The 23,098-nt window shown below is 43.3% G+C and overlaps 1 protein-coding gene across 8 annotated transcripts in view; it reads right to left on the bottom strand.

Moving 5' to 3' along the window:
- LOC110255257 (centriole and centriolar satellite protein OFD1) overlaps positions 1-23,098 on the bottom strand; it is a 58,951-nt gene that overhangs the window by 23,588 nt on the left and 12,265 nt on the right. For 2 of the 8 annotated variants that reach the window (XM_021080897.2, XM_021080898.2), the window contains exons 3-8: positions 13,932-14,138; positions 11,743-11,811; positions 11,626-11,656; positions 4,721-4,828; positions 2,507-2,643; positions 1,744-1,917 (exon numbers count right to left, since the gene is read on the bottom strand). In XM_021080897.2, the coding sequence (XP_020936556.2) occupies positions 1,744-1,917; positions 2,507-2,643; positions 4,721-4,828; positions 11,626-11,656; positions 11,743-11,811; positions 13,932-14,138 (726 nt within the window). Of the gene's footprint in view, positions 1-12; positions 2,292-2,479; positions 3,609-4,720; positions 4,829-11,625; positions 11,657-11,742; positions 11,812-13,931; positions 14,143-23,098 lie in introns of those variants that run through there. The other 6 variants (XM_085009020.1, XM_021080900.2, XM_021080899.2 and 3 more) reach the window with 5 other exon arrangements.

The raw sequence follows: 23,098 nt of genomic DNA, 5'->3' as shown, positions 1-23,098 counted from the left end.
TGGACCCCTAGCCTGAGAACCTCTATCTGCCACAGGTGTGGCCCTAAATAAAAAAAAAAGAAAAGAAAGAGAGAGAGAAAGAATCCCTACAGTTCCATCATTATTGCAAGTTTAAATTTCTAGGTCATTCGGACTTGGCAAGTTCGCATGATGCCCTGAATGAACGGCCATGCTTCCATTTGTGTGTTCCCTGGGCGAGGACTTCCTGAACACCTATCAGACATCAGAGGAACACCGTGAGCTGAATATACAAAGATGAATGGATATAACAGACAGTCCCCACCCGCTACAACCCACCCTGCAGTCACACTGCACGGTGATGGTTTCACAACCAAGTATGTCAAGACTCCATGGCATGCACTACACCCAACGGAGTGCCACTGGGAGTCAGGACAGGTATCGCAAGGAGGTGACAGTCCAGCTGGATTTTGAAGGACTGGGAGGTTTTATCAGGCAGAGGAGGGGAGGGGCATTCCAGGCACCGTTCTCTTTTCGAGGATGCCAACCTTCTCTAGAGCCTTCAGAGTATCAGTGGACTAAATGGGGGCTCAAGTCTGTTAATTGGTTGATCTGATCTAGTCAGCCACCTATCTTGAAGGTCAACTTGTGAGTATAAACACAATCCAAGCCTTTCCAACACCTGTGCTTCCAACATTTATTTTATGGCTGAAGAAAGCCCACTTTCCAGAACTGCTACACAAAACTCAAGGTGGGGGTTGGGGGGCAATCACCATTAAGTAACTGGGTCTTACGGAGAAGCTCCAAGCAAGGGTGGACCCTGGAAACAAGCCTCCCTCTTCCAATACCACCTGACGCAGGTTCTGGCTTCTGTCCATAGGAAACGGGACCCCAAATCCAGTCTGGTCTATGACATGCCCTTAGGGAAGGAGCCTGGTTTTCCTAAATCGATGGACCCAATCCCTCCCTACGCACCCTCCCTGCTACTCGGCAACCTCTCTACCTCCCATCCAGCCACCTTCCTGGGGACAAGTGCAAAGGCCACGTGGCCGAGCCTGGCAGCCCTGCACGCTGCCACTCTGGGGACCTGACCTTGGCTCCCAGGGCCATGCGCTCCATTTTGTTGCGATCTTCACCTGAAACCCCAACCTGCAATGCTGTCCTCCGGGCTCAGCCCTATTACTCCAGCCGGCAGGATGCGCAGACCTGCTTCTTGAGGTCTGTGTGACAGCCACGCCACCGGCCCTGCTGGCTGGTGTTCACAGCTACTGGATCTCTCAGGCTCCCTTCCCTACACTGTTGAACCCCAGTGTGTTCCACCAAATGGGCTACCTTTTGCAGGCCGAAGAAACGCAGCTCTTCCAAGCTCCTCTCTGCCGCCCTGGCTGACCTGCACACCCTCCAGGAGCTGGGCCACAACCATTGCCGCCGAGCGCTTGTCTGGTCCATGATAATGCCAGGCTGCCAGCCTCAGCCCAGCCTTAATGGCTCAGGCAGCCCCATCTGCTTCTCAGAGCTGCTCTCCTTTGCCTGCAAAGGCCATTCTGCACTTCTGACCCTCTCCCTCAAGCTGCTACCAAAGCCTCAAACCCGCTGCTTCCTGGGTGTTTCTCCCACTCCCAGCGCCTGCACTCACGTCTGCCGTCCTTTCCCTCCAGCCGGCTCAGAGGAAGGGTGTCAGTGCGTCCTCTCCAAGGCCCATCCTCCCACGTGCGCCCTGGGCCCCAGCCCCTGCCAGAGAGACAGTCTGGACATAGCCACCCGTAAACTACTGTAGAATAGTACCTCCTGATGCTTCTGAATTCTCTCAAGGGTCATCTTTTCCCGAGAAATGAGGGCTTCAGATTTTGCTTGACAGGTTCTCTCAAGTTCATTCCGGAAATCAGTCAATTCCTTCTCACATTTTCTTTTCTCTTCCATTTTAATTTTTGCTATTTCAGTATCTTTAAAATGTTTCAACTGCCAATCGATGACAAATAATTGTAAATACAATAACTATACTGAAGAAATAGTAACGAATTATCTTTTCACCATTAGGCTTAATGTTAATGCTATTGACATATATTTAGTTTAATTCATCTTCACGTGTCATCTCATTCACTGTACTTGTAGGGTTCACTCAAAAGGCATAAAGAAATGACATCAATTGCAAAAAATAATACAACAGTATAGTATCACATTCATTAGGAAAGATTCTAGATATCTCCCCACGTACCTAGCAGGAAGACATTAAAAGAAAGGCAAAAGCATCACTCTCCAGAGTTTCCATTGTGGCTCAGTGGGTTAAGAACCTGTCTAGCATCCATGAGGATGTGGGTTCAATCCCTGGCCTTGCTCAGTGGGTTAAGGATCCAGTGTTGCCATGAGCTGTGGTGCAGATCACAGACGAGGCTCAGATCCTGTGTTGCTGTGGCTGTGGTGTAGGTCTGCAGCTGTAGCTCTGATTCAACCCCTAGCCTAGGAACCTCCATATGCCACAGGCATAGCCCTAAAAGGAAAAAAAAGGAAACAAAAGCATCACTCTCATTAACAATAAGATAAATCTTACCTTTTCACACATTTCTGCCTGGAGCTGCTGTTCTAGTTCTCTCTTATATTCATTTAACTTGACTTCTAAAGATTCTAACTGTGGGTGCTGAGGGTGAGCACCTGCAAACTCATCATCAATAAGCTGCAGCTTCTCAGCTATCAAACAACACAGGGAACAGGTTACAGAAACATGGTCAAGAGAGCAGGAGGCTCTGCTCACAAGCAAAGAGTATACTGTGGGGAAAATGGAGGCATGTCTGCAACCTACCTGGAAATATAACAAAAAATAGACCTGAATGGATGGACAGGTAAGTGATCAAGTAAGTGTAATGCAGATTTAACGGCAGACTCTAGGTATACAAGCATTCACTGTGAAAGTGTTTCAACTTTTCTGAATGTTTGAAAACTCTCATCATAACTTGCCAGGGGTAAAGAAATCAAAGAGCACAGTTTAAGTCAGAAAACACAGGCCTCTCTCCCCAGCCTCTAAAAGCCAAGGGAGAGAGCTCTCATTGGATTTTGGGTAAAGCTGACTCACACTTTCTCAACACTAACCTTCAGATGAATCAAACACATGCGTTTCAGCTCCACAGAGAGGGAAAAGGTGTCCATACAGTTGAAGTAACTGCCAGAGGGCTAAGCAACTACCTAACGGCATCAATGCGGCTGAAGCCAGGTCGACTAATGGTCTCTCGTTCAGGTGCTCTTTCCAGCAGACCTGCGGCCCTCGAACCAACTGCGTGCGGATGGCGATCGATCACAAAGCACACTGCAAACCTGGCCCTCCTGTACTATCTCAGTCATAACACCAACACTACCAAAAAGCAGGCCCAGGAAAAGAAGGCTGGCAGAAGCTGGTTAAAATATTGGCAGACATGTCTCTGCTGGCAAAGCTTTAGCTGTGGTTTTCGATCTACCTTTCTGAATTCTCTCAAATGCTCTGGACTGGTTTGTCCAACACAGGCCTGTGGCCACATCTGGCCATACTGAGTGCCTACAACGTGACCAGTGCAAAATGACACGTACTCTAAGTGTAAAAGACACACCAGGCGTCCAAGACTGGGTACAAAACAAAAAATGCAAAATGTCTCATTATTTTCATATTAAATTCATGTTGGGATAATATCTTGTAAATATCAGATTCAGTAAAGTACATTACTAAAACAAATGATACCTGCTGCTTTTTACCTTTTTTACTGTGGCTGTTGCAAAATGTCACGTCACACATGGGGCTCCTATTATTGAACAGAACTGCTCTAGAGTAAGCATATTCTCTGTTCCTAATGGAATCAAACCTACACCCAAATAAAGGCCTAGTCATACAATATGGGCTTTACAAATGATGAACTAACCTTCTTCCAAGTTAAAGGCACTAATGCTCTTTAAGAGTAACAAAGGGCCAAGAAATTAACCCCAGCATCTGAACTGTTTCCTTTCTCTCCTGAGCACACAACTAAAGGCCAAAACGGAATTACAGAAAGGCTTACAGGCCTTCCCTGTGGCACAGTGGGCTAAGGATCTGGCATCTTCAGTGTTGTGGCCTGAGTCACAGCTGTGGCATAAGTTCAATCCCTAGTGTCAGAACTTCTGCATGCCCCAAGTGCAGCAAGACAGACAGACAGACAGAAAGAAAGAAAAAGGGAGAGAGAGAGGGAGAGAGAGAGGGGAGAGAGAGAAAAGGAAGGAAGAAGGAAAGAAGGAAGGAAGGAAGGAAGGTAGGAAGGTGGGAGGGAAGGAAGGCAGGTAGGCAGGCAGGCCAGCTGGCTCCACAGTGGAAAAGGCCCTGGATCATTGACCAAAAAACTTGCACTTTAATACCAGACTGGGCATTGCCAAGTTGCTCTTCCTCAGGTGACCTCAGTTTCTCCAACTATAAAATAAAGGAACTGACCACTGACTTCTCTAGTTCTCTGAAATGCATATAGTCTAGGATCTTCTCACTTTAATGGCTATAAAGTTAGATGAGACACAGGAAAGAACGTCAGAGTCAAGAGAGGTTCAACTCAGCAAACAAGGAAGTGGGCCCCAAAGTCCCCATGACATTTGGGAGGGGCAGCCCTGGAGAGCAGTTCCTGGTCCCTCCCAGCCACGATTCCAGAAAAAATGAGCACCTCTGCCACTGGCAGCTTTCATCCCTCCCCATCAAGGAACAAACCATAATACAGTACATCAGGTCATGCCTTTCATTCAAAATGGAAACCGAAGAATTAAGATTACAGAAGACCACAATTACCCAGAGAGTCTTTGATGGGAAGTGCTGAATCTGTTTGAGTTTCCATGTTGCAACTTGCCTTAGTCTGATGATACTCTGCCATCTCTTTTAGGAACTGCATAAGAAAACCTAAAAGACATAACATGTATGGTTTCTTTTCACAACTTTCTTTCATTCAACCATTGTTCAATCACTGCTTACACAATCTTGGTTATATAATATTATCTTTTCTAAATAAAGTATCTCAAGAATTATTTCTGAGCAAAGGCCTTTCCAAGCATGACACAAAAACCTAGAAGCAATAAGGAAAAATATTCATCAAACATGAAAATTAAGAACATATATGGCATGAAATAAAAAAGAAGACAAAGGATATGGGATAGAAATGTTTTAACATTGGATCGTGATGATGAGTGTACGATGATAATTAAAATTCATGGAATTATTAAAAAAAGAGAAAGGATGTGCATTCCCATAGTGGCGCAATGGAAATGAATCTGACTAGTATCCATGAGGATGTGGGTTTGATCCCTGGTCTCGCTCAGTGGGTCAGCTATCCAGCATGGCTGTGAGCTGTGGTGTAGGTTGCAGATATAGTTTGGATCTGGCCTGGTCATGGCTGTGGTGTAGGCCGGCAGCTATAGCTCCAATTCAACTTCTAGCCTGGGAACTTCCACAGGTATGGCCCTAAAAAGCAAAAAAAAAAAAAAAAAAAAAAAAAAGAGAGAGAGAGAAAAGATAAACTAGAAACATATACATGCCATAATACAGAGACAGAGGACTAATTTGCATATCATCAAAGATATTACAAGTCAATAACAAAACAGGAAACCAGGAAACCAGGGCAAGACATGGGCAGAGTTTACAGAAAAATTACAAGTCAAATGAGTATGAACAAAATCATAAATGCACATTAATGCAAGAGAAAGATGACGTTTTCCCGATAATCATGTCATCAAGTTTTAACCTTAGCACTCCAGGTGTCAGCAAGGGAGCGGGGAAGCAGGCTGTTCTGCACTTGGGAGGGCAATTTGTCAGTGTTTATGGATACTCACAATCCAAGCGCCCTTTAACCTAGTTATTCCACTTCTTTCCCCTTAGACAGCTATGCTGGCCCCAGGCACAAAAGACCTAACGCTGCACGGCAACTGCTTCTAACAGCAAAGCCGAGCTACACAATAAAATCTGCATCAACAGGAAGGTAATTAAATACATCCCTTAAAAATAATTAGTCTAAGTATACAGCTAGAGAATGATATACTGGTGGATATAAAAAAGAGCTAATTGCACAGTAGTTTTTCTATAATATGATCCCATTGTGGGTATATGTGTCTTAATTACATCTATATAAATCTTAAGACCAATTGGTTAAATTCTGGTAAGATAAACAAGACACTCTTTGATTTGTTATCAGCAGAAAGCAATATGGGAATATGGAGAAATTAGAGAATATTGGCAGAAATTTCTATTTTTCTTTCACTTTATACCCTTCTCAATAGTTTGAAATTTCTAAAATAATTTATACTCATGGATTTTTAAAGTTTTCAGTCTCTTAGAACTGTTAGACTTCTACATCAAGTCAAGGGCTTTTCTTTTCTGTCTTATCCACCCTTTTCTCCTGTTTCTTGTCAGCCTTTTCTCACCTCACCAGTGCCTTCTGTAATGCTGGGGCTGGATCTCAGCTCCCTCTATGGGAAAAAAAAAAAAAAATTGGCAGACATCAAGAGCCTGCAGTAGATCATTCTGAGAGGCGTTCTCTTCCACCTCAGCATTTCTGCTGTCATGGCCTTTCCTCAGTTCTGCAGCGCTTTCCGCAGGCACCTAAGTAGCTCAACCCCCTCCCCTCCACGCACAACCCCCTCTAGGAAACATTTCTCTAGTCTTCTCATTTAGGTATCTATTTCAGTATGAACCCTTTTTTTTTTTTATTTTGTGTTTTACTTTGTAAATTTAAATTTATTTTTTTAATTTATTTTTTTTTCCGCTGTACAGCATGGGGACCAAGTTACACTTACATGTATACATTTTTTCCCTCCCTTTGTTCTGTTGCGATATAAGCATCTAGACATAGTTCTCATTGCTACTTAGCAGGATCTCCTTGTAAATCCATTCCAAGCTGTATCCGATAACCCCAAACTCCTGATACCTCCCACTCCCTCCCTCTCCCCTGGGGCAGCCACAAGTCTATTCTCCAAGTCCATGATTTTCTTTTTTGAACCCCTATTTTATATTTTGGTAATTATAAAGCAGCATACTTCTATAACTCATTTACATCACCCATCTTTTATTTTGTTACTCCAATTGTTCCGGCTTTGGCCTGTGGAAGCACTTTCACTGTGGGTTTTTTCTTAAGCACTTCCTTAGGTTCTGGCACTGTAAGGGCTTCCAGGATCATCACGTAATAGTCCCCACTCCATTCCTGGAATTGACCACCGCTCCTAGGAGCCCTGGTTCCTATTCCTATGGAGTGTTATTAGAAACCCTATCTTAGTAGTCTTAACAGGGCTCCAGGTGTGCTCATCACAACTGGGATGTCACTGCTTCTCCCCCTCAGCCTACAGAGCAAGGGAATGAGTGCACAATAACCTGTGTTTACATACCTCCCTATAAATATCTCAATCACCTGTATCTACATGAAGCTAATTCACATTGCCATCTACAACTAACCCATCCCCACATGGACCACACCAGCCTCCTCCCGGATTTATCTGTAAGGCTTGGCGTTTTCCACCATGTCACATCAATCATACAGCATGTAGCCTTTACAGACAATTCTCCTACATTAATACACATGTGAGATTCATTTATCCCTTTGTATAGCTTGACAGCTCATTCCTTGTATCTCAATAGTAGTCCACCATCTGCGGTACCACAGCTTTATCCACTCACCTCTCAAATGACATCTTGGTCATAACCGATTTCTGGCAAGTACGAATTAAATTGTACTTGTGAGAGCTCCTATTGTTACACATCCTTGCCAGCACTTAGGGTTGTGGGTGCTCTGGATTTTAGCCATTCTAATAGGTGTAGGGTGTTATCTCACTTTTGTTTTAATTTGAATGTCTTTTGTGACAAACGACATGGAACAATTTTTTATATCCTTATCTGCCATTTCTATGTCTTCTTTGGAAAGGTGTCTGTACAAAACTTTTTACAACTGAGTTGCCACTTTAGTGTTGAGTTGTCAGAGTTCCTTGTTAGAAAAAAAACAAAAAACAAAAAAAAAACAAAACTTTTTTTTTTTAAATGGCCACCCTCATGGCATATGGAAGTTCCCAGGCCAGGGAATGAATCTGAGCAGCAGCTTAAAGCAACGCTGCTGCAGTTCTCACAACACCAGATCCTTTAACCCACTGCTCCAGGACAGGGATTGAATCCACACCTCCACAGGCACCTGAGCTGCTGCAGTCAGATTCTTAACATACTGCACCACAGCAGGAACTCCTTCTTTACATATTTTTGATGAAAGTTCTTTATTGGAAGTTTTTTACCAAGACCCTCTCCCTGCCTAAAACTTGTCTGTCTTTTTACTTTGCATGTTTCACAGAGCAGACATTTCTAAATTTTAGTAAAGTCAATCTGATTGACTTTTTCTTTCAATCATCACGCTTTCGATGTTATAGATCATCATCATCAACCCTCAGGTCACAGAGGTTTTTCTCCTATGTTTTCTTCCAGATGTTGTATAACTTGGGCTCCACATTCAGATCTATTATTCATTTTGAGTTAATTTTTGTGTAAGGTAGCAGGTCTGTGTCTAGGTTCATTTTTGTGCATATGAATGTCCAATTGCTTCTGGGCTCTCTTTTCTGTCCCACTGATCTATTTATCTATACCTTTGATAGTCACAGGTTAAGGATTTTAACTTCCAAAAAGGCAAAAGCCAGTGTCCAAATTTATTGCCGAGCTATTTTCTGGGCATCATTATCTCAGAAATGAACAATTAGGGGTGAGAAGGATGGGTGAGTGGAGTATAAGAACAAAAGTACCATAACCATTTAACAGCTCAGCACCCTCAGAGTATGGACACCATAAGATAAGACCATTAGGTCTCTGTCAGGGAATATACAACAGATAGGTACAAATTATGTTCCTACAAGCTTTCTGAAGGTCTCAATCTCTTATTTGGAAGCCACCAATTTTTAAATCTTTTCATTTTAACAGTAGCTGTTTTACTGTTAGCAAAAGAAACCCACCCAAATTTTGCCACTGGGATACCTGATGTGTTTGTGACTCAGCTCTTTTGAGTTTCAGAAATTTTATCAGTATCCTTGGTGAGGCTGCAAAGAGGTGTTAGCCAGAGGTGTTTTTGAACTACAAAAATTTAGATAGAGTGTTTAAATGTGAAAAACTATTTTTAAGAACAGTATAAATACCTGTATACAAATTAGTAGATTACTCCTTAATATCCCTTCAAACCTTCAATTTCTTCTGAAATAGTTAAGCTACAGACAGCAGCTATTAACTTAGACCTGTGCTGTCCAACACGATGGTCACTATTCACATGTAGCTATTTATGTTTTTGGCCACACCAACAGCACATGGAAGATCCTGGGACAGGGATTGAACCCATACCATAGCAATGAGTTGAGGTACTGCAGTGACAACAACAGATCCTTAACTGGTGGGCCACCAGGGAACTCCCTCATATGTAGCTGTTTCAAGTCTCATTTCCTCATCACACTAGCCACATTTCCAGTAAATGGGTGTTGAGACCACATAGATATAGACATTCCCATCATCACAAAGCCACATTAGACAGCAGTGCCTTAGAATCTACAATCTAGGATCACCTATCATCCTCTGTTTCAACACAGATGACCCGCTTTGCAAGCAGGCCAGACTGTTCTGTGATATAATTTAATTTACCCTCTGCTAACATCACTCCCAGGAATACAGACAGTTCAGTCACAGGCAAATGACTGGCAGAAAGTAGGTCCTCAAATGTGTGCTGAATGGCAAGTCCTGAATGAATGTCCCTGCAGGGATGTAGCAATGACAGCAGCACACAGAATCCAGGAGCACGTCAATATGCAAGGGCAGTTACGTAATACTACAGGTTTTCTGAACAGATTTAAACGTTCAGTATGCGTTATAGGCATACTACCAGCTTATGTTCATACTACTAGTCCAAAATCAAGCCCAGCCCGTGGTCGGCCACCCATGGCAGCTGTGAGGGGCAGAAACCTCAGCTTCCCTTGTCTGTGAAGGGAAAACCCACCTCTTCCTACCAGCTCTCTCCTCCATGTGAGCCTCCTTTACGCTACACAGGACGCTGCACAACACTTCATTCTTCATGCCCCCTGGGGCAGGGGGCAGAGAGGGGTTTCCCTACATCAAGCAAGTCTCTGTGACATCAGCAGAGTGTCCTACAATTTAGCCCAACTGTGACGCCACCCACCTGGGGTAAGCATCAGATCCCAGGGGTTAAGCTCTGTTGTAAGACTGCCCTCCCCTCCACACACACGTACTTCAGACACCAGCTGCAAGGCCAGCTTATCACCTGTGCTTCTGAGCAACCAGCTGTAGAATGGAGGTTCCAACAAGCCCCTCCTTGGGTTTGATGCATCTGCCGGGCAGCTCAGAGAACTCAGGCAAACACTTCCTTATGTTTACCAGTTTACTAAATAAAGCATAGCATCAAGGAAAGAGATGAAGTGCGTAATGGAAGAAATGCAGAGGGTGAGGTCCACGTGGGAAGGCCCGGAACTCCCACGCGCTCTTCGCCACCTCCCAGCACCTCCACGTGTTCACCAACCCGGGAGCTTTCCAAACCCCATACTTCTGGGGTTCATGGAGGCTTCAAGTACACATAATTGATTATTAACATCATTTTCGGTCCTTCCCCCTTCAAGAGACTGGGGGGTGGGGCTGAAAATCCCCAGCTTCTACTCATGGCTTGGCCCTTGCAGTGACTGGCCCTCCCCCAGGAGCCATCCAGGGACCCACGCAAAGTTGGCTCATTAGAACAAAAGGCACTCCTATCACCCAGGAAGTTACAAGGGTGTCTGGAGGCCTGTGTCAAGAACAGAGGTCACAGACCAGTATTGTAACAAGAGATGCACCTTGTGTTCTTACCACTTCGGAAATCACAAGATTTTTAGGAGGTGTGTGTCAGGAACTAGGGCAGAGACCAATATATGTAGTTTCTATTCTCTTAGATCAGTCAATGGTCTCTGAAAGTTATTATGAAGGCCAAAATTAGAGCAATGCATCAGGCCTATGTAAACACTTAACAAAAAATAACATATTACTGAACAGGTATTTCACTCTTTAGGCAAGAATTACTACTCCACATTGTACTTGAGGAGGGATATCTAGGATATGAAGATACTTGGCCTAAACATTATTAGTTTTTTGTTCTTGCTTTTGTTTTGGGAAATAGTACAAACAATAGTCATATTTACCAAGACTAGCTTCCAATCCATTTATAACGTTCTTGATTCTGTCTCCAGTTTTTTGGGGGGTTTTTTAGCCACACCTGCAGCATGCAGAAATTCCTGGGCCTGGGATCATACCTATGCCACAGTGACAACACTGGATCCTTAATCACTAGGCCACCAGGGAACTCCTCCAACTTTCTTATTTGAGCAAGAGCTACTTTAAAAGACTGAGTGTGGGGCAAGTGATCCACATTTGTTGAAACAGTTGAACTCTTTTATTTGAAAGGTAAGGATGGAGTTCCCTGGCCTGGCAGTTAAGGATTTGGCATTATCACTGCCATAGCTCAGGTTCAATCTCTGGCCCAGGAATTTCTGTGTGCTGTGGATGAGAAAAAAAAAAAAAAAAAGGTTAGGTATTGTTAGCAAGGGAAATCAAAATTTTCAATTCAAATTAAATTTCCTATTATCTTCTATTTCTTAACTTTTATACAAAAATACACTTAAGAAAAATGTTCTTAATCTCTACAAAGATTTAAGTCCTACCTTTTTGGTTTCCTTTATCAAATCCTGAAATCTGTTAAAAGAAATATTTTACTGTTATTCAAGTATTCAATTATAGTTAACAATCCAAAGCAGCTTGTAAAAATAAAACAATCCTACTAGTGATTTGTAGAGACTGGATTCTGGGTTGATTTTAATGAGCTGTAGTAGATCCTGCATAGTAAATACCTTTAAAAAAAAAGTAGACATTTTAATGTCAATGTTTAATGATAAATTAGGATGTTTCTAAATACAAGCCTAAAAATCATGCCAATAAAATATAATTTAAGCTTTCTTAACTATTATATGTTACAACATTGATGTCAAAAAATAAAATTACTCTTGATCACATAATTAAATTCTAAATACTTCACATCAAAAATGATACACCTAACAGAAATGACAGAAAGAGCTCACGCCTTATAGATGACAAACATCTGAGGGACCAACGAATATATGAGTGTACTCCAGTGTCTTTTAACTGCAATGTAATTTTAAAATTACTAGTTTCATTACATACACAAAGTCTTTACTGTCTTTACAACTCTGAATGTTTAAAACTATTTTAGATAAACTTTAGTAAAACTTTTGAATAAATATCCTTCTTTTTTTTTTTTTTTTTCTATTTTAGGGCCATATCCGAGGCATATGCAGATTCCCAGGGGGTCGAATCAGAGCTGTAGCCAGATCCTTAACCCACTGAGTGAGGCCAGGGATGGAATCTGCATCCCCAAGGATCCTAGTTGGGTTTGTTAACCACTGGACCATGAAGGGAACGCCTGAGTAAATACTCTTAATATTTTTTTTTCTACTATGGTATATACAGTTCACTATGTCTACCCTGAGAATACTGATGTATTTTCAACTGGTCTTCCTTTTAAGAAAATATTCTGCACAGTATTTTATACTACTGAAATCTTTAAAGTGAGTCATTACAACTATAAATATATAATGACTGTTACTCAGGCAATATGGGAGACTGTGAAATGTAATTAGAAACTTAAAAATTGATAGATCAAAAAAAAATTCCTAATGTTGGTAAATTTGGCTGTTAATGAATAAATACAGTCTATTTAAATTTTAAGTTTTTCAAGTAATAACACTGTTCTCTTAGAACTTCTGAATATCTTAGGAATTTCCCTTGTGGCACAGTGGGTTAAGGATCTGGCATTGTCATTCCAACACCCTGGGCCACTGCTGTGTTCAATCCCTGGCCCAGGAACTTCCACATATCACGGGTACAGGTGGCCAAAAAACCCAAAAAGCAACAGCAATGTGAAATATCAAACTTTTTGACAATTATGGTCAAGAAAAAGAGTAAAGACAGAGGGACAACCCCAAAATGAACCCTAATGTAAACTGTGGGCTTTGAGTGATATGCTGTGACAGTGCAGGTTCATCAAATGTAAACACGTACACAGTAAAAAAATGTTGACAAAAGGAGAGGCTGTGCTTGTGTGGGGTCAGGGAGCATGTTGGCAATTTCTGCACTCAATTGTGCTGTGGACCTAAAGTGCTCTAAAAAATTAGATCTCTTAAAAAATAGGGAAAGTTTGCTTTATCTGCACTTAAAAATGACACAGTGTGACTAGTAAGTTCAATGGCTTGGAGAGACAGTTTAAGGTAATCAGAAAATGGTAAAACATGTTTCAATACATTTAATAAGCAACAAATATCTGAGAGACTCTAGCATGGTAAGCAGACCATAGTGTACAGATCTAGATTTAGTGTACATGTGATTTTACAAATCACATGACCTTAAGTAAATCACCTCACCTCTCTAGACTCTACAGTGGTCTTATGTGTTTTTTATTTTTATTTTTTGGCCACACCCACAGAATGCAGAAGTTTCTGGGCCAAGGATTGAACCTGAGCCACAGCAGCAACCCAAGCTGCTGCAGAGATGCCAGAGCCTTAACCCACAACACTACCAGGGAAAGCCTCACCTCTCTAGACTCTGGATCCTCATCTGTAATAGACCTCACACCAGCAGTGTGACCAGCAGGGCCAATCTTCCAACACACATTCAATGAATGGCCATTATGGGTCTCAGACTACACAGAGATCAACGCTAGCTCCAAAACATGCAGTGATCCTACACATCACAATTTTACAAAAACAAAGAAAGATTCCAAGGAACTGGTAACAATAACAAATTTCATACTCCCAAATCATGTTATATAACAAATACATGATATAATTTCAAAGATGCATGAGAAGTGGACCCAGCTAGCCAAGGAGCACTTAGCTATTATCTGAAGAATGAAGCTGTTAACAGAAAATTTAGAAAGACAAAAGCAAAGACATACCTTCTCTTGAGCCAAACCACTTTCCGGAAAGAAGACAGAAAGTGAATACTCATAGCCACATCTCCGTAGGTGATCTGCTACTAGAGAGTTGGAAGCGCCTATTAAGAGGACGCTCCCTTCCACTGCGATGGACGGGGGCTTCAGTGGATGGGGGCCACTCAACGCAGGGTGCATCAGCTCGTGAATGAGGTGGTTTCTGAGTTCTGTCTAGCTCCAGAACAAAATGAAACAAGAAGGGAAAAAAATTCAGGATTTTTTCCACAGGAGGTAGGTACACAGATTTGTCACATGAATTAGAATCCTTCCTCTTATTTCCAGGATGGTTCTAGACCCATGACCAAAAGTTATGATCCATCCCCTGCACACTTTGTCTAACCCAGTAAGATAAGCATCCCAGTGGATTCTGGAAAAAGCAGCTTGCTTCTGCCAGCTTCCAAGTGAACTGGCGGTGAGCCAGAACACCAGAGACTCTAACTTCACTTCCCTACAAGTCTGTTTCAGCAACTTTTCATCAGGACATCAAATATAGGGACAATTCTGCTACTTCCTCACCTCTCGGTGGACAGTCGCAAGATATGAAAACAATGCTGAGTTAAATATATTAAAGTGTATTGGTCAAATTAAAGTAGGTTCCCAAAAGGGAAATAATATACACAAGAGAAATCAGTAAACCCCAAAAGTCTTATTAAGATTCACTTTCACAAAGACTGTTTCTAATTCTAAATCCTGCAAAATATGACTTGCTCCTATTTTATAAATGAAATTTAGGTTCAAGGTGGGTAATTTTCACACCAGCATCATTATTCATTTGGTTTTAAGGAGTTCCCTGATGGGCCAGAGAGGCTTATAGATCTGGCATTGTCACCGCTGCAGCTCTGGTTGGCACTGTTGTGAAAGTTCAACCCTTGGCCCAAGGAACTTTCACATGCCACAGGTTTGGCAAAAAAAAACAACAAAAAACAAAAAACACCTCCTAAATTAATCTGATTACTGGCTATCTGTTCTAATTTTTTCACATATAATCTGAAAATATACAATGGACTGAGCGTAACAGTATACCACCTAGATCTATGCAGTTTGGTAATAAACAACATCTAAGGAACTGCTATTAATAGAATACAAGCAAGAAACAAATGGAGTTGCTCTTACATCTATTCTTCAGCTAGAGAGTAGAATAGCACATAATTACTAGGATATGGGTAAACAAGTTTCCACTGTATAGCACAAGGAACAATATTGACTATCTACAATAAACCACGATAAAAAATATGAAAATAATATATATGTTTAACTGGATAATTTTGCTGTAAACCCGAAATTAACACATTGTAGATCAATCATATGACAGTAAAATAATTTTTTTTAAAATTACTAGTGTAGAAAGGAAATATGTACATTTAAAATCTCAATAAGGACATTTACACTAAACATAATATACATGCTTTGCCTCATCTGACAGTTAAGTAATTGAAATAATAAAAAAGAAACTACAGCCTTCTCCACCAGTAAAATTTAGAGTGGTTTAATTAAATTTATAACACAGTAAGAAAGAAGTATACTTAGATCCAGGTAAATAAAAGGATTAGGATGTCTTGCAAACAAGTACTGAAATAGGATAAGAGTTAAATGAGTAACATAAATAGGTGAAAGAGCAGCAGACAGTGGAATGACATTAAAGATAAATTTCCATCTTGATTGCTGCAGGATTCATGTACGGAGAAATGGAAGACCAAGGCTTTTTGACGGGGAGCAACATTTACTTCTGGTGGCACTGCCTCTGAGGACTCATATCCAAAGGCTCAGCCCCCAGTGCAGCAGGCTGTACTGCGTTATATACCCCATTAGTTTTCTGCTACATCTAAGTCCCTTTATACCCCTTATAAGGTAACATATATTCTGTAATTTCCTATTTTTTTAATTTTTTTCATTATAGCTGGTTTACAGTGTTCTGTCAACTTTCTACTGAATAGCATGGTGAGCTGGTTACACATACATGTATAGATTGTTTTTTCTCACATTATCATGCTCTATCACAAGTGACCAGACACAGTTCCCACTGATATATGCAAGATCTCATTGCCTACCCATTAAAATGGCAACAGGTGATCTGTAATTTCTGAGTGGACAGCTTTAGACAAGCTTTGGCCAGTGGGTTCAGGTTATGTGACATTGTTACAGAACTGTGCATGTGCACACAGGTGCTGATGTTGGGGGTTGCCTTCCCTTTGTTCTGGGGAGGGCCGTCCCCCACTTTTCCCCCTCCCCACACATTCCCCTCTTTGATGCTCTGATCCCTCTCTCAGGGTCAAAGAGCATCATCATGGGCTAGGGATATATATTTCCATAGCATCATCACATGGCTGGCCATTTTCCTTTTGATCATGGCCTCAATGAGACCAGAGACAGATCTTATAACTAGAGCAGCCAGACAGGTTAAGATCAAAAGCCTCTCACAATCATAAGCACAACACCTATGAGGGTTTTGAATCCCCCAAAGATTGAAAACCATCCCGCAAATAGCTCTCCAGGGCCCATATGGGGACATGAGCCAGTTTTCTGATGTTTGTGGCTATTAGTCATGGCCTGGCCATTGTCATCTATCTGGAGGCAGCAGTCAGATTAAATTTTCCACATACCCCTCCTTCTTCTGCTAATACATAGTCTAAGGCTAGGCGGTTCTCGTAAATAGCTGCATGCATTTGTGACTGGTTTTGCCAAGGCTGTGAGTTGCAGGGTCACGGCTGTTTGGTTAGTAATAATTTCCAGTACCACCCATAACCTGATCATTCGATTGAGCATGTATGTAGAAGTTCAGTAGCCCCAACTCCCATCTTGTGCCCAAGTGGTGGGACCATATGTCTCAACAATTTCTGGGGCAGCCACGCCTGTCCCCCCATCTTTGTTGTCCACCTATCACAGGACTCCTTTCTGGTCCTAACCTTTGGGCTCTGATAAAGGAGAACCCCTAATTTCTCTCCCTCCTAGTTAGGCGGGAGGAAAAATCCCAGTTGGACTATGCCAATGGCGCAGCTTCCTTTCCACCAAATGGGGAGTTGTATATGTGTTTTTTCCGCACATTCAAAACAGCCCATCAGGTGCCCTCCAGTGTTCGGGGTGGCTAGGAGTGTGAAGTTGGCCCAGCGTTCGCTAATTTCAGGTATGTCACAGAATGGCTTGGCCTCCTTCTCGGTGTGTCTAGTATAGTTGACTATGGCTTGACAGGGAGAGGACTAGCACTGGGAGGTGTTAACAGCAGAAACCAGGGCCCAATGCCAGGTAGGAGTGTTTGGCCATGACTCAGTAGAGTCCCAAGAAAGCTTTCATTTGCATGGGGTTCCTTCTACCCATTGTGTATAACTGGACCCTGTTCTGCTAATGCACACTTTTCCAATCACCCCTGAGGCTAAGACCCAAGTTTGGGGCCAGTTGTTTTCTCTGTCTGCTATGGAATGATTCCATTGAAGCAAATGGAGTGCAGTTAGGCTGGTCCCCTTCCAAGGCCATTTTTCACTCATAAGGACCATTGCCCAGATCCAACAGTCAGTGACATTGAACTCATGGACAATCCTTTCAGCTAGGTCAATGAAAAGGTTCTTGTGCAGGGTGGGCAAGTTCTGGTCTGGCCCCAGGTCCTTCCTGAGCTGCCCATAGATCAGGCTGGACTCTGACTTTGGGGGCCTTGGGCCTGCCTGTTGTTTTATCCTTTGCATAGTTTCTATGGCCAGCTGGGCCTGGGCATGATCCTGAATTCCCCCTCCATCGGCCATGCCCTAATGTCAGCTCTATGACCAACAGACCCAAGCCCCTGTTCCCCCTTTCTTTGGTCCTGGCAGTTGTACCCCTCTAGGTATTTTGTCTTTATTCATCCCATCCAATACCTTTTAGCACTACATGTGCAAAGGGTCGGGTGGTACCTCGATAAGAAGCACTGGTTGGTAGGCATAGGAGGTGAAGGACATTCCAACATTTCCCGATACCAAATCTTCCCCATGTACTTGTCACAAGAGGTGGAATTTGAGTCTACAAGAGAGGTAAAAAGGGCCCAGACCAAACATAAACAATAACAACAAAACCTTCTACCCTTAAGAGGAAGCAGAGCATGAGCAGCAATCTTTTGCCACACTTCCATTCAGCCAGAGCAGTTTCTGTCAGCTGTGCAAAGATTAGGACAGTGACCATAATACCAGACAGGTACAAGGGGTGGCAGTGCATCACAATAAGGGGACCAAAATGGGGAACTGAAACGGTCTATTTATCCCCTTTGGTTGCTGATTCCTCAAGCTTCCCTCGTGCATAAACCAGTCAGCCTCCAGAGTGGCTAGAGCAGTGCTCTCTCCTCATGGGCCTCTGGCGCTGCAGCTTGCTACTTTCAGATGAGTATCTTGCATGGTGTTAAGGGATCAGGGATGCACTCCCAGTCTCTGCTGCTGGTTTTACTGTGCTGTGGTGGACCCAAGGAGCCACTTCTGTTACCTTTACTGCAGTAGGGGTGGATAAAATGGCAGTAAATGGGTCCCTTGAAAGAGGTTTTAATGGCTGGACATGCTACGCTTTTATCCATATGGCATCCCTGTGAAAGCTTTCAAGTAACCGTTCCCTAACCCACTGATGGAGGGTGGCCAGAGTGGAACCTAGTGCCTGCACCTGCTTCCTTAGGGTGAGGTTCACTAGTTCCTTTAAATCTTTCCTTATACTCTTATGTGGGGATGCCCAGAGAGGATTTCATTAGGAGAAAACCCAGGAGTTCCCGTCGTGGCTCAGTGGTTAACAAATCCAACTAGGAACCATGAGGTCGCAGGTTCAATCCCTGGCCTTGCTCAGTGGGTTAAGGATCTGGTGTTGCTGTGAGCTGTGGTGTAGGTCGCAGACATGGCTCAGATCCCACGTTGCTGTGGCTCTGGCGTAGGCCAGCAGCTACAGCTCTGATTGGACCCCTAGCCTGGGAACCTCCATATGCCACAGGAGCAGCCCTAGAAAAGGCAAAAAGACAAAAAAAAAAAAAAGAAAACCCAGTCTGCTCACTGGGGTCACACCTAATTTTTAGCAAGGCTACTGGCAACAGCTGGTCCCAATCCAGGTGCATCCCCTAGCACAATTTGCTTAATTGCAGTTTCAGAGTCCAATTCATCCATTACACCTTTCTGGAGCTCTGGAGCCAACACTCTGTGTCCACCTTCCAGGCGATTTTTAATCCCTTTGCCACAAATCACACTATTTTCACCACAAATGCTGGTCTGTTAAATCAAGTCAACTAGAGAATACTTTATCCATGACTTTAATACAATCATCATCTGGTTGACCTGGCCTGATCTGCAGCAGGGTTGTAGGGTTTAGAATCCTCATTATTTCTATGTGAATATGTGGGTTTTTACATTACATCCCCTGATATTTAACCATCCAGGGTGAGTAAGCCAGTATTCTCCCTTATATTCCTTTAATGTTAGTAGCAAGTGTGGCACTCAAACTGTTAACTCTTGTCCCATGTCAGTTTATCAGCTTCCGACACTGAAGGGCTGTGACCACAAGTGCCCACAGGCAGGGTGGCCATCCTTGGGTACCAGAGTCAGGTTGTTTGGAAAGGTATGTCATTGGACGATGCCATGATCTCAGCATCTGAGTTAAGACCCCCACTGCAACATCGCTGCTCTCATGTACATACAGGGAAAAGACTTGGCTATGTCCTGGAGCCCTAGGCCAGTTGCACTGGTGAGGGCCTCCCTAATTTTTTTTAAAGGTCTTTTGTTTCACCTGTTCCCACAAGGAAGTTTCCTGTTCTCCCCTCTTTGTGGCCTCATATAGGGGTTTTGTCAAAATGGAGAAAGCAGGTGTCCACATCCTGTACAAAGCTGTGGCTCCGAGAAATTCCTGAACCTGGGTGTCAGGTGGAGGGAACCAGGATTGAGCAGACAGCCTGCTTTCTCTCAGGGCTGAGTTGACATTGTCCCTGGGATATGTGAGAGCCAAGGTATTTAACTTTTTCTTGATAGATCTGGGCCTCTAGCTTTCCCAATAAATCCTGACTCATCAAGGCCACAGGACAGTTGGGGAGGTATGGAAATTAGTGAATGACTTCATGGCCTCCCAAAGTGCCTCATCAAGGCAGCAGAAAGGGGCACCATGTTTGGTTGCCTGTGGCCCCTACCATGGTGGCTTGCCTCTGCAAGAATGGGTCCACAGGCTGAATTACCACTGTGTGTTCTGCCCCAGCATCAATTGTGAAGTCAATTGACTGTCCCCTACATTCACTTGGACCATAGGCTCTTGAGGCCTAACAGAATGAAGCCTGGTCTTAGTTCTCCTCATAGTTTCCCACAGTGGCCAGCCCTACAAAATCATTTTCATGGATCGCATGTGGCTGTTGGGCTGGCTGATATTGGCCCCAGACCTCCTCGCCTCGTCCCATCTGCTTGGGTCTCAGTTGGGAATCATCTGACAGTTGGGGGCACTCTTTTTCCCAGTGGCTTGCCTGATGACAGTAGGCACATTGGTTCTATCCATTTTGGCGCTGGGCAAAATGGCCATCCTTTTTGTCAGCCCACATTTTGTTTTTTGTTTTTGTTTTTGTTTTTGTTTTTTGGCCCCAGCCCTGTGGGAGAACTTCTGTTTGCTTTACCAAGGTAGGTTTTTTCTTTTTTTGTAGTGTGTGTGTGTGTGTGTGTGTGTGTGTGTGTGTGTGTGTGTTCAGCCTTTAGTGCTTTCTGGTCACAGCTGACAAATACTTTGCTTGTTATTCCTGGCACTTGACTAGCATTCATGCCTGCAAAGCCCTCTAACTTCTGGAGCTTGCGTTAGATGTTCCCTTGTGCCTGGCTCATGAAGGATGCACTGACCATCCACTGGCTTTCAGTTGTTTCTTGGTCAAAGGGTGTATAGAGGTGGAACACCTCACATAGCCTCTCACAGAATCAACTTGGGCTCTCATTGGGCCCCTGGAGCACCTCTGGGGTTTTGCCGTGTTTTTAGCCTTTTTCCTTCATGTTGTTTAAAAAAAGCCTCTTGGTGGTGCTCCAGCATTTGAAATCCCCAGACATTATTAGGGTCCCATTGGGGATTTTTCCTCAGGGAAATGGGCCCAGGTGTAAGTCCGGGGATCTGCTATCCCAGCTGGGGCGTGTTCCTCTAGCCATCTTAAAGCTGCCTGAATAATTTGGTGTCATTCTTCAATGTTAAATAGAATTAGAAGAATCTGCCAGCAATCAGTCCAGGTAGGCTCGTGGGTTTGAATGATGGACTGCACTAGATCTATCATAGCTTGGGGCTTCTTGGTGTAGGAGGGAGTATGATTTTTCCAGTTGAAGAGGTCAGTGGTGTGAAGGGTTGATACACAAAAACACATTGGCCTCCTCAAATTTGAGTCTCTTGATTAAAATTAACAGGCTCTCTGGTCTCTCTCAGTGGCATCTGCAGGGCCCCCTGGCACCGTGGTGGAGAGGGGGCCATCCCTGCTGACTCGGCTTTTCGGTTGCCTTCTGGCCAGAGTATACGAGGTTAACACTGGAGGCTCGGGAGAGGCTGCTACTGATAACGTCATAGATGAGTCTGGGAGGGGCTGCTCTCAGTGAAGGCAGATACCTCCAGTACAGCGTTGGCTGCTGGAAGTACTGGCGGCAGTGGAGTGTACAATGGTGCATAAGGTGGGGGAATTTCCTCTGGTTCCTCAGATAAAACAGGCTTTGGGGCTTCTGATCGGCGTTTTGAGGGGGCTTTTATATCTGAGCCATCATGATTTTGCAGTTTTCTTCCAGACAGACTTTTAGCCAAGGTAGCTGAGAAAGGACCATATCTTGCCATCAGTCAATGCAAGGGAACTTCTCTGGGTGTCCTGGGTTGCTCGTGACAACTCTAAACACTTTGTTACTTAGTTCTTTATCTTGGAAGGCCAACCTACCCCAAACAAAGGTCAGTCTATCTCACAGAACGTCTGGAGTTTTCCTGGAGTCAACTTGGTACTGCAATCTCCCGAATGTCCCTTCTTGAAATTCTTTATCATACACTCCAAGGGTGGACGGTTACTCTGTTTGCCACCCGTTCTCTCCCCTAAAAGACGGCAGTTACACACAAAGAGGGGAAAGGGACGTAGTAATGATTGCTTTGTCCATCTCTGGCTGCTCCCCCGGGAAATATTTCAGGTGCCTCTTAGCATTGGTGGGAATGTATAAAGCCCAAGGTCAGGACCTCTCTGAAGAAGGCCACCATAAGCCATGTGAGGATCTGTGGACGGAACTGTGGACTGGGACTCAACACTTGCTTCGGCCTGTGTGGTCGTGTTGGAACTCTCCTGTGATCCGTCTCATTCAGTTGCATTCACAAAACATCTACGACTAGCCACCCAGTGCCTCAAGTTGCAGTTTTGTCTCCTGTCTCCTGTACAAGAGCTCCTGTGAGACTACTAGGGCAACTCTGCAAGGTGATCAGGTTCCTCTGATGCCCATCCTCCTTAAACTCTTTCAAAAGGTTGAAGAAGAAGGAATACTCCCAAAGACATTCTATGAGGCCACCATCACCCTAATTCCAAAACCAAAGATAACAGCAAAAAACAAAACTATCAGCCAATATCTTGGATGAATATAGACAAAAAAATTCTCAACAAAATCTTAGCCAACTGAATCCAACAACATATCAAAAAAATCATACACCATGAACAGGTAGGGTTCATCCCAGGTTCGCAAGGATGGTTCCACATAGGCAAATCAAACAATGTCATACACCATATTAACAAAAGAAAAGTCAAAAATCACATGATCATCTCAATAGATGCAGTAAAAGCATTTGACAAAGTCCAAAACCCATTCATGATCAAGACCCTTGCTAAAGTGGCTATAGAGGGAACATTCCTGAACATAATCAAAGCCATTTATGACAAACCCACAGCAAATATCATACTCAATGGGGAAAAATGGAAAGTCTTCACACTCAAATCTGGAACAAGACAGGGATGCCCACTCTCACCACTGTTCTTCAACATAGTTTTGGAAGTCCTAGCCACAGCAATTAGACAACAAAAGAAAAGAAGTACACCCATATAGGAAGAGAAGAGAGAAAACTGTCACTGTATGCAGACGACATGATAGTATACATAGAAAATCCTAAGGACTCATCCCAAAAACTACTTGAACTGATTAATAAATTCAGCAAAGTAGCAGAATATAAGATTAACATTCAGATGT

Source organism: Sus scrofa, chromosome Y (assembly GCF_054392235.1).
Source record: "Sus scrofa isolate SSC_HxYL_T2T_F1_AM1 chromosome Y, Sscrofa_HxYL_maternal_Yorkshire_Landrace_v2.0, whole genome shotgun sequence".
NCBI lineage: Eukaryota > Metazoa > Chordata > Mammalia > Artiodactyla > Suidae > Sus > Sus scrofa.
This window is presented reverse-complemented; position numbering and strand designations above follow the sequence as displayed.